The sequence below is a fragment of the Aphelocoma coerulescens genome, chromosome 15, assembly GCF_041296385.1.
Source record: "Aphelocoma coerulescens isolate FSJ_1873_10779 chromosome 15, UR_Acoe_1.0, whole genome shotgun sequence".
In the NCBI taxonomy this organism is placed as follows: domain Eukaryota; kingdom Metazoa; phylum Chordata; class Aves; order Passeriformes; family Corvidae; genus Aphelocoma; species Aphelocoma coerulescens.
The window spans coordinates 9302339-9320401 of record NC_091029.1 but is presented as its reverse complement, the minus strand read 5'-3'; the positions used below and the strand labels follow the sequence as shown (position 1 = coordinate 9320401).

Genomic DNA, 18063 nt, shown 5'->3' with positions numbered 1-18063 from the left:
TAGTCACAGTAGAGCTCCTATCTCCCCTAATTACACTGGGGCTTTTTCCTATGTATTGTCATTTTTTATGCAAATTAAGTAGTTGCTGTACCTGGAATTAAATCACTGTTGGTGTTCATTAATTTGAAATTGTCTCTTTATCTTTAAAGTTTAAAAGGATATGGTTTTTTACCACATATTATCTTTGATTCTGTCCAATTCCAAAGGTTTCTTATCAATTTTTCATCTCTCTGACCAGCATTTTCATAATCACCATGGTATTTCCCATGTTTGCATTGCAGACTCCTACAGCATACATTAGTCAGTTGTCTGAACCATCACAAGCAGAATGAATTTTGAATATTTGCATGTGCAGGTGTACATAACTTACAATGCTACTGAGCAAAATAATTCCAAATTAGTTACCTAAGGTAAAAAATACATCTGCTCAATGAAGGGTAAGTGGCATCCCCTGTACCTGTGGGAACCAACAACATGCCACAAGATTTTCACATTCTGGCTATGGGACATGTTACAGAGATGCTCCAAATTCAGAAGGGTTGTGAAAAGTAAGTGGATAAAACCACCTGGTGCTCATAGAAAGGGACTAAACCTTTGGTGCTCACGTCAGAAATGTCCTTGAGTTATTCACAGGCACCCACACACATCCCCATAAGCTGCAGCCCTGGTTCAGGCAGTCCTGCTCCCAGCACTGCCTGCTCCAGTTCCTGCAGAGCATGGCTGGCACCATCCCACCAGCATTCTTGGTTCAGACTTAACACCACGTAAAATCAAAGGCCTTTTCACTCATTACTTTTATACTGAGCAGTATTTGGGACACTATTTAAGTCTTCTGGCTGATTAAGGGTAAAAGATTATATACTATTTTCTTATTTTTATTAGTTGGAGACACTGTGCAAATGAGGGCTGTAGAAACAGCTAACATTTACTGCTTTTTAAGCTTAATTTAGGTGATATAGGAACAAAACAATGTAGCTTTATGCATCTCGGCAAGGAAGGATGGATGGGAAAAAGACTGACAGAGCAATTACAGGGAACTTGAAACATGCCCAGAGTCAACAAGATGACCTAACATTTGTCCTTTTAAAAACAAATACTCAAAATGAATAGTTTCAGCTCAGCAAACCATCTCTGAGAAAGAAAAACAACCATCCTAGGTGCAACTGGTAATCCTCAAAGACCATGTCCTATACTTGTCCTTCAGTTATGGGAAAGCAGGAGTGCAAAGCACTATTCCAGACCATCAAAACTGACATTGTATTGCACTCTGTGTTTCCAACTTTGAGTCTCATTTAAATTTTTTTGTTTAAAAATCGTATCTTCAAATCAATAACCATCAGAAAAAGTCTGATGAACACCTCAGCCAGCATCACCTACAGGATGTGAGCTCTAGCACATGCTCTCCAATGCCACAATACTAGGAGCCAGATGGAAATGATTTTACACCTCTGTACACTGGGATTTCTCCATGAAATGTTCTAGAGTGAATAATGAATGTTCAAAAAGATTGCAGGCCTCTCTGCACTGTTGAGATAAGGGTGCCAGTTTTCCTTGCAAACACAGCATATGAGTTCGTTAAGGTAAGTTCGTTAAGGTAATTTGAAATTCTGTTCCATTTTCAAATATTTTTTTTTCAGTTTGAAGGATATGCACTGTAAAGCCTAGCACAAACTCTACTTCCACTTAGCAGAAGTAGATTTCACCTCGTTTTTACGGAAAAAGGACATTGTTTTCACTTACAGATGACTTTTTTTTCCCTTGTTGAGATGAGAGTAATCTCAAGTTTCCAGTTCAGTGCAAGTCCTACAGGAACTAGAAAGTATCATTCCTCCAGCAGCAGTATTTGCCTCCTTTAACTCAGGTATTTTCAATCTTGCAAACAGTCAGATAACAACAGCTACCTGACTGAAATATTTGCCTAGAAATCCCTGTCTAATTCAGAGTGGCAAATTTTGTGGTCTTCCACAAGTATTTTCCAGGAAAATTTCTCTTTTCCATCAGTGCTGGAACTGAATTTGATGGAATTTTATACCTGAAAAACTTGCTCAAGAACAGCAACTTCTACAGATAAAGCTATTATTTTGGGAATTTCAGATGGACTATATGCTGTCTGTCTAGAGACAAACAAATGTAAAATCATATCAAATTATTTATCTACACACTACATTTAAACTGTTGTTCTCAAAAGGGCAAATGGAAGAAGCATAAGTGCAAATCGAAAAATGTGAGAGGAGTATGTCAAAAGGTGGCAATAGGAATAAATGAAGCCTAAAGGAGACTTGGAACAGAAATCTGCAGTTCATCGTCTTGTTGTCTTCACCTCGCTGCCCACATACTTAAAAGACTTCAGATTCAGATTCATCTCCTGGTGGGCCTTTCATTTTGTCAGCTCCAGTCTGCTGCTGGAGACAGCTCTCAGACAGAAGTTTTCAGGAAGAAAGACACTTTTCTTTGCTTTACCTTATTGATTTGAGAACATACAGAGGCAGGAAATTTTATTCTGGCTCAATTATTCACAAAAAGCAAGCACAGACTTGTCAGATTTTGAAGGGAGAAAAGTGACATATTGAGAAGACAGTGACAAAATAACCCAGAAAATAGGCCTACATGGGAATGGTTTACCTGCCTGCCCTGTCACAGTGATGCTCAGCCCAGAAAACAGTATCTGTGGCTTCTAGCAAAGATTTCAGAAAGAGAGCAATACTCACTGACTACTAATTTACATAGAAGAAACCCACCCTTCTTCCTAAAATTGCTTCTCCCATACTTTGTCAGCAGGGTCACATTTACTGATTGTCTAAATCCTAGGCTGAGAACTCCCCGGGCAGGAAATGTGCAGGGCAGTTAAGTCCTGTCTATATGTCTCCTCTTTTCTTCCCTAATTCAAATCCTTTTGCTTTCTAAGTGCCTGGGTGACAAGGGGCACAACTTGAAATAATAACTTTTATGGCACAGGAATTGGTATTTCTGAATGTCAGCAAGGGCAACTGACTTTTCTAAAATTTCACATCAAGACACTGATGATCTCCAAAGCAATCAACACTGGGTTTTTTGGTAAAATTCTTCATTTGAAATTCTGTAACACAACCTAGCAATGCTGAGAACCCAAGCTTGTTTCCTGATCAAGACTCCCTCCAGCTGGAACACACTCACTGCTGTTAATTTTAAATTTCAGTTGGTTTCTAATGCTTTTATAGCTTAGTGTTCTGTTTACAAACTATATAGAACACTGCTTATTTGCTCAAGGAATTCAAATATTGAAAAGAAGTTTTTTTTTTAAAAAAAAATTTAGTAAAAGCTTAAGCTTCCAAAATCTTTGTTTGAAATAAGCTTAACTTTCAGAAAATGTGTACATGGTTGCATGTTTTCTTTGAAACACTAAAAAATGCGAAGTATTATTTTTGTTGGTCCTGAAAGTAATGTTCTCTTTAGTATAAATAATTCAGAAAAATAGTTTTGCTTTCTTATTAATTGGAAAAAAAAAAGACAATGAAAATACCCTGACCTGAAACCTGCTGGGAAGTAAGTAATTTTCAGTAAGACCTTTAGTACAGAGCTGTCAGTCTAAGGGCAAACAAAGCCATATGTTTTTCTTTCAAGCCTGTTGGAAAAACTACTGTGTTACAGGCATGAAAACAGCACCTTTATGTGTCATTAAATACAATTTTTAAGGATTAAGTTCATCCCATTGTCAGTATTTCAGCCTACAAAGTATTTGGAATGTGCATTTCATTTCCACACTTACATTCCCTTTATGAGTATTTTCTCTTATGCTACCAAGAAAATACCTTTGAAATCATTGCACTGCATTCACATCAGAAATCCCATCTTCATTATACAACTACACAGGCCCGCAAGCCCTACTTCTCTTTAAAATCTGATTTATGATTCTATTTAAGTTTTTTTAACACTGAATCTGCCACGAGCTGTGACACACATGGATTACATACGTAAAATATGTACTCTATATTAAGAAGATCAGCCATGATAGAAGGCAGTGTTAAAGTGTCAGAGTTTGGGATGGCTACACATGCTTCTCCATGGATGAGCTATATGGACATAAAAGCCTGGCTTATCTTCAGGTTTGTCCAGATTTTTTCCCACTGGAAATACTTCAGTCACTTCAGGATCACTGAAATAACTGGAGCTCAGAGATTCTGAAATACTGTAATAGCTAGTTATACTATTCATTAAGAAAAAACAAGCAACAAACTCCAACACACACTTTTTATTAAACCCTTAGTGTAGTCTGTCAGGAGGAATAAATCAGGTATGTGTAAACAGAAATCATTTTAGCTGTTATACTGAGCTAATTAAATTATCTCAAACATCTGAATACTTAAGAAAATGCCATTATATTAATGACTCCCACTAGTTTCAGTCTACTAAGCAGGAGATCATAGTCTAAGTGCTAATACACTTTGAATATACACACAGGGAGCAGCTGAAGAGATAAAGATTTAAATAGAAAACGACCTGGTAGGAGTTTTCAGTTCTGATTTTTACTGTGTCAGCAAACCAAATAGCCAGCAAAATTCATAATTCATTCTGAGTAACTGTTAGGAAGAGCTTCAAGTGAAAAGTTTGTGGTGGCTTTTTTTTTCTGATTTTGCTTCCTCTAACCTATAGAAAAATCAAACAACTTCATAAAAGCTGAATTTGTGAAACGTTATTGACAGAAGGTGAGTAAGCAAACTGGAGGAGATGAAGTGGAGGCAACTGAAATGAACAAAGGCCATAAGCTCCTGGAAAAAAGCCATTTGTCACTTAAGCTCTTATAGAAATTCCCTTGTCAGATCAGTCATACATCTGAGTGTTCAGAGGAGCAAGCTGAAATACTGACCACTATTGGGTTTCATTACTTTCACTCACCCACTCAATCCTATTTGTTTTAATTCCTTTCAGGAGGCTGAGAAATTCACCTTTTCTAAGTGGTCAGCCCCTGCTGTTTCCCATAGTAGCTACCAAGCAAACTCCAAAAGTGTTCATATTATGCCAGGAAATCCTACCTCCTCCACAGGAGCCAAAGAGTCTGGAACAATATTCAACATTTTTACTCCTCTAACTTTAGGAATTTTGCCAAAAGATGGAGTACTATTACTCAGACAACTCCTGCTTCAATGTCCACATTTCAGCTCTGCACAGTGATACTGCAGTCAGCTAGCAAACTGGTCAGCCTACACAGCAACGAATACACTCTTACCTATCATCATCTGCCACCTTATTGTCTCTGTCTTAACCTTTTTAATTTGGCCAGTTATATCTTGCTGTAGCCATTAAGTTAAAAACATTTATCTGTAAATGTTACGTTTGCACAGGTACACACAGACTTGCACCATGGTGCTCTCATCCCACGTTTTTCTGTTTTCATTTTTACACTAAGGCAGTGTATATCCATGAAAAATACTTATATCCTTTTCCAGAAAACTGAAATTCTTGGAATATTTCTCATGAAATATACTTCTTCTATAAAATAAAGTTAATTTCACCATTAATTCTCTTCTTTCCACAAGGATGAAATTTAAAATAAATTACCATAAGTCCAGGTAAATTAAAACCATCACTGGTGCAGAATGAAATTCTCACAGGGTTCCAGAAAGGCAGGATGAGCTGTTTGACTGATGGAAGTGGTTTTGTGTTCCCTTACTGCCATTTGGGGTCTTTTGCCTTCAGACTGAGACTGGTATTTTTACACAGACAAGATACAGGAATGAAAACAATCTGCCATACCTGGAATATGGAACAGACAAGTGCCATACTGAGCAAGATCAGATATAGGCTGGTATCTACCTCAAAAGCAGTCCTGGAAATACCTACAAAATTGAATATATAGAAGAGGAAACTGCCTTGGTTAACATCACAGAGTCCTCTCAACATACAGCTGGTAGAAGCAGCTCATCAAAAAGCACAGCTCATCTTGGCATGATCACACATAGTTTCACCTAAGAAAGAAGCATTGAAGAAAACTCCCCTGAGTATGTCTTGATTCTGGCTCTACATCCATTTCACAAATATTCCTCAGAGTGATGCCACCAGTTTTAGAACAAAAGAAGAGGGTATTTAAAGAAAACAAGGTACAACTTCACCACTTCAGACACATGCACATTATTTGCCTGTTCAACATTCTTGTGTGAATTCCACACATGGATATTAATAGGAATTCTGTGTCAAAGCTTTCAGAGAGAGACTGTAGGAATTTGTAGGAGAAAGGAAAGCTAAAGACAGCCAACTAAACATTCAATTTTACGTCTTAGATTTTCTTCAAAGATTCCAGATTTAGTCTTTTCTGGTTTTGTTTGCTTTGTTTTGATTATGCAGCAGTCTACACTGATGTAACTGTTCTTGCCATTTATTTCCATGATAAAACTAGGAGAAATAATTCATAGTAAGAACCTGCAAAAACTAGTATGGTAACTGGATAGCAGACGTATAACAGACATATAATATAAAAACACGTATTTTAAAGACCTTTCATGGATCACCACCTTTAAAACTCTGTTCTCCTACTCTATTTAAAAATCTCTAGTTAAAAAATCCTATTTAAATTCTTTTAAGAGGAAAGAACCCAATCCAAGTGTAAAAGTAATCCCATTAAGTGTCTAAAGGTAGCTCTCCCACCTGTATCTGATACACGGCTAGCAGATGGAAAAATCAAATTATGGATTTATTCATTACACATTTGTAAAAGGACGCTCATCACACAGTATTCCAGCAAGTCTCCATCTTTCAAATACTGTTCAGAGTGGGTGGAATGGCTGCTGCTAGACTTTTAAGATCTAGGTTTAAAACAAACTGCTTTATGTCCTCTAACACACTACAATCTCCATGACAATCTCTCTTCCGTAAAGCAATACCTTCATTTATTTCAGGGTTATTTGTTCCCTTGCTTACCTTTGCCTAGAAATTCATCTACTCAACAAAAGAAGAAACTTTTCCTAGGGAAACAGAATGGAAAAAAATAGCTGTTTAATATCCACTGGCACAAACGACAGTCCAAAACCCCATGCTTGTATCTCCAGGGATTTAGATTTATTGGCATCTTTACTAGCTGGGTCTTGGAAGCCTGCAAAGTTGGCCAGAAAGAACAGCGTGTATATATTGAGACAGAAAACTCTGTGAACGACAGACATTTTTCACTGATGAGTTCTGTTTTTCCAAGAGGATGGAGTGAAGAACTGTAAATAACATGTTGGGCAGAGGTTGAAAAAGTTATCTAGCTTTTTATAGGCAACTTTAAGACTTCATTGCTTACTGGGTTTCTGGTCTCAAGCCAATCACTATGAAAGCTGCACTTGCACAGTTAACTCCTTGCTTACCTTTGGTCCCAGAGTTGGTATTAAGGTTGCATAAGAAACTGAGCACACATGAGAGCAAGTGAGAGAGAATGAGAGAACAAACTCCTCTGTACCTACTAAAAGCATTCTTTAAACTGTTAGAAAATCAGTGGACAGGGGATGTATGAGTAGAAGTACATTAACTTTACAAATGGAAAAACAAAGGGCAAAGATGGAAAATGGCTTGTTACTGATAAAAGAACAATTATCAAGGGTAAAGTCAGAAAAGAAATCATTTAATTTTAACTCTGACTGTACGGACAACTTGTATCACACTTTCCTGCTTCCCCTTTCCCCAGTGGAGGCCATTTACCATGTTAGACAAGAAAAACAATGGACATTAATATGATTACTTGACTAAAATATGATTTTTGAAAAGCTACCTTTTTCCACATAGAAACAATCTGCCTATTTCAAACACAAAAACCTCAGTAAATTCAATAGAGTCAGAGTCACTAATCTCTCATACATTCAGTTTCATAAAATTGACTTTCAGTCATGGTTTGAGAAAAGGGCCAGGCTATCACCTTATTATGCATTTTAATGAATCAACTTGTCCAAAATTTAAGTGTTCATTAAAAAAAAACAAAAAAAAAAAAACCCACCCCAGTTTCTAGATTTGATGCAAAAATAACCTTGTAAATAAGAATTATATTTAACCAATGAAAATATGCTTTCCTGAATCTGCAGGCAAGTAAGACAATTATTTTTTTCAGTAGGAGTTCCTCTATTCTGTGGCTCAAGGAACATTCAATGATGGGTGCTGGAAGCATCATACCTGTAACATTATTTTGCTCTGCAGAAGATACAGTGAAGGAAAATGGAGAAAATTAGCAAAGACCAAAAAGGAAGAAAAACAAGAAAGAGGATGGGAAAACACTAATTTGTTTTCATTTTTCAGTCTTCCAAACTTTAGCTTGTACTGTAACCATAAAATATCTGCCATTTATACAGCTGACTGTATTTACAAATCAAGGCATATGATCATACAATCATTTGGCCCAGAAGGGACTCCTGGAGGGTTTTTCATTTATTCCTCAGCAGTTTTCCACACAAATATGAGTGGAAACACCAGAAATGTTTCCTCACACAGATGAAGAACAATAGCTTTATAATGCCATTATTTGGGAACGTAGGAAAAGCTATGAAATCCTTGTTAAAATTCCTGGGGCAGCAGCCAGGCAGGCAGTGTGTCAGCTCCAGCCCAACTCCGAGGCAGAGCAGCAAGGTCTCTTATCTCTGCCTAAGGAGAGCCTTGGCTCCCCCAAGCCCCTCTGCAGCAGAGGCTCCCCACAGCAGGTGCCTCCTGAGCACAGCCCAGCACTGCTGACAACACCAGTTCTGAACTGTCACATCATTTCCCAGAGGAGCTTGCTCTTCCTAGCACAAGGAGAAAATATGTAGCAGAAAGATGTCTTTTACTGGAGAGCTGGCAGGAGGATCTGCATTACTGAACAGCCCTTTCACAAAGCAGAGCACTCGCTCGTGCTGGGCCTATTCCTGCCCAGGGAAAACACTGACATTTCATGGCTGTAATATGGCCATCTCCTGAAGAGATTAAAGACAATTCTATCCTCTAAAGTAGGTAGGGATTTAACCATCTCTTAACTAGATGTCCCTATCTACCTACTATAAGCACAGAAAAGAAAAATAGGCAGGAAAAAAAAATTAGACTATTATTATATGTTGTCATTATGGTATCATTACTATTTTGTTTAGTGCAACTACACAGTGTTAATGGTGGAGGTCACCTTTTCTAGACACTTTTTTTTGCATATTAAATGGTACTAAGTCTAATAACTCTCTTCAAGCATTATCTAGTCACTGAAATCAAAGTGTTAGGGTTTTTTTAATGATTCCTTTATGGTTTCTGTTCCCTTGAGGTTGCATAAAAATGGCATCCAAAACACTCCGAAGCAAGAACAGCAAAACTGAATAACTAAATCCTTCTGTTTCTGGGATGTGACTTGTGATTTCTTTTTTTGTTTTTTAATTTGAGTTGGCAACCCCTCATACTCATTTTCACAAAAGGCGTTAGAAGCACTAAAAAGACCAACATTTTTTTCAGAACCAGTCCTGATCAAACTAAAACATAACCATTAATTTTCTTAGAGCCCCTCCATTAAACTCCAACTCTCACCATGCTGAGGGCACAATCTCAACTCAATGGATGCACAGTAAGTTTCATCAAATTTTTTCCATTTTCCCCGAGTCTGATTTAAATGGCAGTAGTTTGGTCGGAAGGCTCATGTTCCACATAGCAGATGTCTAGGAGCTGGAAGCACATTTGCCAACCAAAAAGAGACACATCAACTATGAGCAGGAGGAGAGTAACTCAGATCTCTCACCAGCCAAGGACAGGAAGGAAAGCAGAGTGGTAAGATTTCTACAAAAGTGGCTTTAGTCTGCTGTTGCCTCCAGTTTCAAATTTTTCAAGTACATGGCAGGAAACACTGAACCTTAGCTTTCAGTCAGGTTGTCTCAAGCAACCTTGAAGAGCTGCCCCTTGGCATTGCATGCTGTTTGGGGGTTCTTCCAGCCAATATTAGTAGCAAACTCAGACTGGGCAGAACACACGTCTAAAATAGGTTCAGAGCACGGCTAATGGATTTTCCTCTTCCCTTGGATGATACATAGCCAGTTACCTCTAACAGATACATTAAATTCTGTAACAAATCTTTCCTTTTAATCAAAGTCATGAGAATCCTTAATGCTGAGGTTACACTTCAGGAAATGGGAGAGAAACAAATGACAGCTGTATTGGATCAAAAGAAAATCCCATATATTCACTCAGTGCCATATTTTTGACAGTGACCAGTAATGTATATCTGTGGGAATGTAAAAAAACAACTGAGGCATAAAATGAAATTTCCCTGATAGAACAGCCCAGCTTCCAGGAGAGCTGAGGCATGTTGCCTTTTTGTCCTCTACACTGGGGACTTCATAAGAGCCTTCTTTTCTACATCTCTAATTCACCTGTACAGCTCTGGTCACACAGAATCCCAAAACTGCACCCTGCTCTCCTTTTCAGAATTAGCTTTACTTAAGACAGACAGATGTAACTCTCAGCCTGGAACACAGCTAAGGAAAGAACCTGCTACAGAGTACCAGAGAAAGCTCCCACTGGTTAACACCATGATGTATAATAAGAACTACCTTTAGAAACTTGCAGCACCAAATTTAGACTTCAACTACTTAAGCGTCCAGAACTTGCCCTTCTGCTCAGCAGTGTCTCCTGCCAGTGCTCAGTCACACTTGGCACAAACAAAGGCAAAATAAAGGAAATCACTGCTGTCTCCAGCTTCAGGCTCTCAGTGGATGCCCCCACCTTAATTTGACCCTGCTTGCTCAGACCGCAGAATGAAGGGCTTTACACATACAGAAGAGAATTAACACACTGCATTGCTTTTGGAATTAAAAATAAAACAATTATCCATAACAGTTTGCAGCAAGACTTCAAGCACATCAACATCTACATTGTAGTATATAGGGTGCATGCACAGCTTTTGTCTGTGGGGAACAGTTACCAAAGATGGACATCAAGATCTTTATTACAACAGATTATTATTACCACAGATGATGTGCCAGGAAAATACAAATAGAGTATATTAAACCATATGGAGAATTTGCTGGTATGTGGAGCTCAACCACCAAAATGCTTCTTCCACAATCCCTACCCACCCACAGCCTGATGAATGCCCATCATCTGTGCACAAAGTTTAACTTTGTTTTATTAATAGTAGCATGAAATCTGGATATATAAGAAAGTGCCCTACTATATAAAGCAATATATTGGGATTTTTTTCTCCTGCTGAAATAATTTCTAATTTAGTTACTATAGAAACGATCCTGCAGCCATCCTAAAAAAAAAATTCTGTATATATCTACACTCACACTGAGAAAAAGAAGAGGAGAAAAGCTGGAGTGTACCTGGACATGTAAGAGAGAAATGGCCAAACAAAACAGATTTGACAGTAGTTTATAGGAAAACAGCTAAAACTCCTGAAAATCCAACAGCAGTATTCATTCATACAATCATCATCACTAACAAAGCCATGGACATGCAAAAACCTCTGCTTGTAGAAAATCAGGGCCTTTCTTTTCTGCTAGGGAAACAATGCAGTAACACTATTTTTTCTCAGAACTGAAAAAGGGAAGTTCTGAGCATCCTGACATTATTCTAATATGTCAAATGAGAAGAAATCAGGACTAACTGAAAATGCCCTTTTTGCTCATTTAAGTTGTAAATGAGTGACAGCTAACAAATTATACAATAGCCCGTGACACACAGATCCAGACCAGCAGTTCTGCAGTAAAAGTTAACAAGAGACAGCTTTACCCAGGTTTATTTCTTTTCATACAGTGCTGTCATAAACATTTCATAAATAATTCTACTAGGAGTATGCATGATTTATAAAATGTCTAGGAGGAGCTGCTAGCTTTCCCTCTTGTACTCTGTTGTTTGTACTTGTAAAATTGAGTCAGCTGTAATTTCAACAACCCTAAATCTTCTCTACAAGAGATTAAAAACACCAGTGCTACTTGCTCCAGAAGAAAAAGGTATTCCAGTAGTAAAGTACCTACAGAAAACCACTGAGACATTAATTTAACACTTTTGTATCATGACAGCTGAAGAGTTCTCAAAATAAAACCAAATGCACTTCATGGAAGCAAATAAACACTTTAAGTAAAAGGTTTCTGTTGGAAATAGCCCTGGGGAACATAAAAATGATTAGAAAATCTTAAGGTTGGCCATTTAATTTCTAAGATTAGATGAGACTACTTTTGTAGAGTGCTAGAATTTGTGTTTTATCACCCGACTCTGTATGTGAAGACAGGAGCTGGGACAGTGGGCTGCACCACCATCTGTACAGGGGATGACACACCAGAGTGTGCTCTGAGCACTGACCCAGATGGTGCAGCTCAGTCGCTTCCCCACTGCCTGGCTGGGAGCTGTGCATGAGAACAGAATAGTTGTGGTTTAACCCAGGCAAGGTCAAGGCAGAGCTCAGAGGTTGTTTTCCAAGTTGTTCATAGATTTAGGTTTGTCCAATTCTGGAATGTCAGCTGACACCACTGGCTTTTTGTCATGGGCACTTGTAGCCCTTTCCCTCTCAGATCTGGATTTTCTCACTGTGCTATGTCTGTGTCATCTGTTCTGGATTAATGCCACATGCTTCACACAATGTTACTTGAAGAGGATTTTGAAAATATAGCTGGGTAGAAAATGAGACCACCAAAACATTTTATCATGCTAAACTCGTGCCTGTTACCAGGAAGACTAACCTACATGCATGCAGGAATAAGTCAAGATGTCCCCACAACTGAGACACTGGAGTTCATCCCCAAACCAAAATTTCTAAAGCCTGGAGACAGTGGTCTGCATGGAGGACTCCAGACTAACACTACCTTTGTATGTTGACAGACCCAAGTTCAAAATGAGAATATCATTCACAAATACCTTCTGCCTTTTCTAACAGCATTCCCAATATATTGCACTGGGCCAGTATATACCTTTTGTTGAAGGTTGTCTTTTCTCTCAAAGTGTATCTAATTTCTGATTAAAGAAATCAATTATGGGAATTTTTTGTTGATTTACAAAATAGTACTATTATACTGCTGTCTAGTATCTATATTAGGACTTTTCATCCTTCAGAGTTTAAAAATATCAGTATGCAGAATAAGAAATAATTACGTTCTGAAATAATGCTAGAAAATTCCACCTAGGAATATAGTGGAATTTCTTTAAATTAAATTAGCTAGCATTAGCACTCAAAACCTAGACACAATTTAGGTCAACCACTGATCTCTCTTAATGTGGTAATTCACATTTTCAAGTAGAAACACTCCCTTATACACACCTCTCAGTTCCCTACTGCTCATCTTCCTCACACATTAAAACAGAATACTTTTGACACTTAACCCTGCAGTGATGAACAAGTCAGCCTTGGTCATGCAAAGTTCACACTTGGCTTGAAGCATGTTGAATAACTCCATTAATTTCTACAAGAATACTTGTGCTATGTGAATCTGAGTCAAAGCATCCACCAGTTTGAAGAGCTAATCACAGCAGGATTTTTGTAGGGAAAACTGGCAGACAGTGCAGGGGAATAACAAGCACAAAGCCCCCAATTGTAGCCATCAGTCAGGTCACAACTGTTTAGTCTACCCTATCAGGCTGTGCCCTGGTTTCAGCTGGGATAGAGTTAATTCTGTTCCTAGTAGCTGGTACAGTGCTGTGTTTTGGATTCAGTGTGAGAATAATGTTGATAACACACTGATGTTGTAGTTGTTGCTAAGCAGTGCTTACTCTAAATCAGTTTCCCAGGCTCTGCCAGTGAGGAAGTGCACAAGAAGCTGGGAGTGAGCATGGCCAGGAAAGCTGACTTGAACTGGCCAGAGGGTAGAATAGAGGTATGTATATAAACCAGTATAGAAACTGGGGGGGAGCTGGCTGGAAGGGGCTGGTTGCTGCTGAGGAACTGGTACATCGGTCAGCAGGTATTGAGCAGCTGTATTCTGCATCACTTGTTTTTCTGGGGTTTACCCCTATTTGTTATCTTCCTTTTCATTACCATTATGATAATATTTTACTTTATTTCAGTTTTTTAACTGATCTTAGCCCATGGGCTTTATCTTTTTTCTGATTCTCCTCCCCATCCCATGGCGGGGGGTGCATGGTATTTAGTTGCTGGCTGACAGTACTTGTTGATCAAAACTTCTCTCCAGAAAGATGTAATGATATAGAAACCCTTTTTGCAGACTGATCCATGACTCAATTTTGAACCATTGTCAGTATTCCTTAGTTGTTTAACCCATGTGAGGGATTATAATCAGAGAAAAGCACTTACCTTGTACCCAACAGAGGTTTGCAGAGGTAGTAATTAACACAACATACAGCAAAAATGAAGACAGATGTTAATATATATAAAACTGAAATAAATTTCACAATTACAATATTAAAACAGAAGCACTGGATGGGAAAGCAGAGACACAAAATCTTGTCACTGCCATCACAGGCAACCACATAACAGATATGGACTGTATTCAGCCCAGAATGACAAGCAGAGCGTCTCCAGGCTCTCACCACGCACTGCAAACCAGAATTGCTAAAGAACCCTATCACAAAAGAACAAAAGGCACAAAACCCTGGAACATACCACAGAAAAGCCAAAGATACCAAAGACAACAGCAGTGTGTAAGTAGCAATCACAGCAGGGAGTTTGATAGATAAACGCCTATTTTAAGTCTCAGAAGTATTGTGTGTCCCATGTCAGTGAGAGGCAAAGACACCCCTGTGGCACATATCAAAGACACAGGGACAGTCTCTGTGACAGTGCTGCTGCCTCACTGTGGGACTTGGAGATACTCTTTCTGCTGAGCCATGCTACAGAGAGGAGAGCACAAGAAAACTCATTCCAACTAATTTCTTAGAACAAATAGCACTATTTTTCCATCATGAGAAGTGCAGGTTGAGTTGAGAAACAATAAACAAGAGGATAATTAAATGAACAAAATTAGAATTTTTAAAGAAGGCTCAGCCATCAAGTATATGGTAAAGGATGCATAACTGAAAAATGTTGGTGCTTCTCTCCCCCATAGTTTCAAGCTCATCAGAAATAATCCTTCTAGTGTGGTTCCCTTCAAGAGAGAGATATTCACCCAGTAAATATCCCTGTAATTCTCCTTCCCGTTAGCTGCTCATGGCTTGTTTAACATGCCTGTGTGGAATTTCACATCCCCAACCCCTTGCAAACCTTTCAAATGAGAAACAGGTGTTCCAGGGATGGCTGAGAAAGTGCACTGTGTTTATCAGCTGTGTAAACTTACGTTGAAGAAATTTGTCTTGTTCCTCTCGCAGAAGAGGCCCTGTGCAGGCATGTGCTTCAGCTGCTGCCAGGGCACCCCACTGCCCAGAAGCACGTCCCGGGCCCACTGCAGGTTCTGTGGACAAGAACGGGCAGGTGAGTTGCAGGCAGGGGATGGAAATGCCACCACAAGTGTAAAACAAAGTACACATTTATTTATTAACCTGCAGTGGCTTTTCTCATTTTCCATGTAGTTGCTGTTCCAACAGTATTTGTTCTCCTCACACACTCTCCGGAAGCACCCCCAGCTCTTCCCTCAGGCCAGTTACCTGCAGGGAATACCTGCCAGAGCTGAGGCCTTGACCCTCAGGCTTAAACTGCAGCCTTCTTTTAGTGAAGTGGTGAATTCAGACCTTTTACCCATACCCAGCCATTGCCCTCCATGTAAGTTCACTTAACCTCCCTGGAAATTCCATGACTGTCATCAAACTTGGTTAATAGTGCTCAGTGAATTAACAAGAAATATCAGTAGGGGACTAAATGATAGATGACAACCAAAAATTGATAAAAGCACTATCACTCTAAGAGTTCCATGCATGAACTTCTCTTGTGTAGCTGAGAACTAGGGACAGCTGTTGTCTCCAGGCAGAATGTTACCAACAGATGGGACAATTATTAATTGTAAGATTTCACCGATGGAAGCTTTGCTTTACTTCATTTTTTACTTCAGGGTTTGAAAGTGGCATTTGAGTCGCATTTGACCAGCTTTTGTACAGACAACTTCACAAGACAGGACATGAAAGAAAGAGGAAGATGTTTGCTTCACAGAGACAAATGAGAATGTTGGACTCTAGCTTGTGTTCTGTGGACTGGAAATACACTTCTGTGAGTCATAAATGTGATTAAATCACGTCCATCAAAGAAGCGTATTCCACCTGTGATATCCTTTTTTGTGTGTGTGTGCGTGTGTGTGTGTGTGTGTGTTGGGGTTATTAGAAAAGTTCTTATCCCGTGTCCCAGATTATTTTTGTTTATGAGACTCTGGTGAAACAGTAAAAGCTCTGCTCAATCATCAGTGGCTTTGTCCTAATGACAGTAATCATGCAGAAATCTCCAATGTCTTACCAAAACTGGAGCATCCCCTCTGGCAAAATGCTGATTATGGATTCATGTGCAAGGGAGCTGAACACTGGCAATGCTAACCAGATATTTACGGGTGTCAAAAACCCATCATTCAAAGAGCTCCTATAGGTACTTACACAGGACCTTCATGATTATAGTGTAGCATAAGCAAATGGACTTGGATAGCTTTCTTTTGGTATGGAACAAATACATGCTCACTCATAAACATCACAAGGTACTTTCTGGCTGGTCACGGGAATCAGTAAATTTAATTATTACTATTGAGTGTCCAATTTAATTAAGACTGAAGAAAGCAAAGTATGTAAACTCAGCTGCATACTAACTTTTTTCTACATAACTTCTTTTGTAGTATGTATTTCTCTAATCCTGTTAACCCTGAAAAATACTTGGAAAGACATACAGAAGAAAATACAACACAAGAGAACCTACAAAAATCTGGTCTTCCATGAAAGTCATCTTGTTTTGAATAAAATCAAAATTCAACAAAAATAAGCCTATTCTAACATCCAAGATCCAGGCACATAAAATGCTTTATTTTATGCTAATCATAGTAATCAGAAATGTAAATTAATTCCAAGTGTGAAAATGAAGTAAAACTCGCCTAATGTGTGGTAATCTGAATCTTACAGTTAAAACTATCACATAAAAATTCAAGGAAAACAAAACCCTTAAGAAAGTTACCATCCTACCACAAAGCTTAAATCTAAAATCCCAGTCTAACGAAATGTTAGCTATGGATGTATTCCCGAATCCAAGTTTTACAAGGGAAAGGTTAAGAGATCACTAATTGTAGCATCATGCTCTGGTGCTGGGATGTGCTGTGCACATTACACTGACCATCCACAGGCATGTGTTTGGTACACATAATTCACAGGCTTTTATTGACCAAGATGATGGCAGTAACCCAGCTAGGAGGAGAAAAGATCATTCAGACAAATGGGGCAATTACACGGTAACTTCACACAATCAAAAATAATAGGAATAAAAGACATAGTTACAGATTTTCCACTGCCCTTCTCCTTAAATCAGCATGATCGCTTATTCCCAGTAAATACGCCTGAGCAGGTCTCAACTCATTAGATTTCCCAGAGTCTGCTCTACTTGGTTTTCAGCTGATGAAGTTATTAGGAGTGGGTGAAGGGATCCAGGACATAGCAAAAAGGATTTATTCTTCTTGGCGCACTGCTTGCCAGTCTGAAATGCTGGATTTGGCTGTCTGACTCAGGGCAATTATGAAATACTCTTTCCAGTTCAGCTGTTGCCTCCCACATCTTTATCACCCCAAGATTCAAAGACAAGATGACTGACAGGGTACAGTAACTTGCAAAAAAAGCTGAAGTAGAAAAGGAAAATCTCCTAGGGTCAACCAAGTGGAACTCTGAGTCACCTGGGATGGATACCCCTTAACTCAATGGTGTCAGAAGCACCTTTATCTAAATTGGAAACTCCACAAAGTGTTTCTGAGAGGTGAACAAAACACTCCAGTATATTTTAATCCTTCCCTCTGTTTTCATTTACAGTCCATTAGAAGGCTTTGTCTCAAAAACCTCCTCCTACTCCTGCATAAAATAAAAGCAAAATAAAAAGACTACTGATTTGAAGGGTGGCCTTTTAAATGAACTGTTATTACCAAACTGTTTCTACTTGGTTACATCTATTATGCTTACAGATTGTCTGTATCTAAGTATATATTAAGCCTACATACATATAGTCTTGTAATTTTTACATGCATGTATTATACCTAGTTTGACTAACTTGTCATGTCACTGACCTTACAT

General features: G+C 38.7%; 1 protein-coding gene and 1 long non-coding RNA gene across 7 annotated transcripts in view; one reads left to right on the top strand and one right to left on the bottom strand.

The window, feature by feature from the left end:
* Window positions 1–18063, bottom strand: part of CABIN1 (calcineurin binding protein 1) — a 107698-nt gene that overhangs the window by 45345 nt on the left and 44290 nt on the right. For all 6 annotated transcript variants that reach the window (XM_069030508.1, XM_069030513.1, XM_069030511.1 and 3 more), the window contains exon 30: window positions 15165–15278. In XM_069030508.1, the coding sequence (XP_068886609.1) occupies window positions 15165–15278 (114 nt within the window). The remainder of the gene's footprint in view (window positions 1–15164; window positions 15279–18063) is intronic.
* On the top strand, window positions 13659–17969 carry LOC138119050 (uncharacterized). Its single transcript, XR_011155365.1, has 3 exons — window positions 13659–13748; window positions 15196–15298; window positions 15873–17969. It is a non-coding gene; the product is annotated as an uncharacterized lncRNA (long non-coding RNA).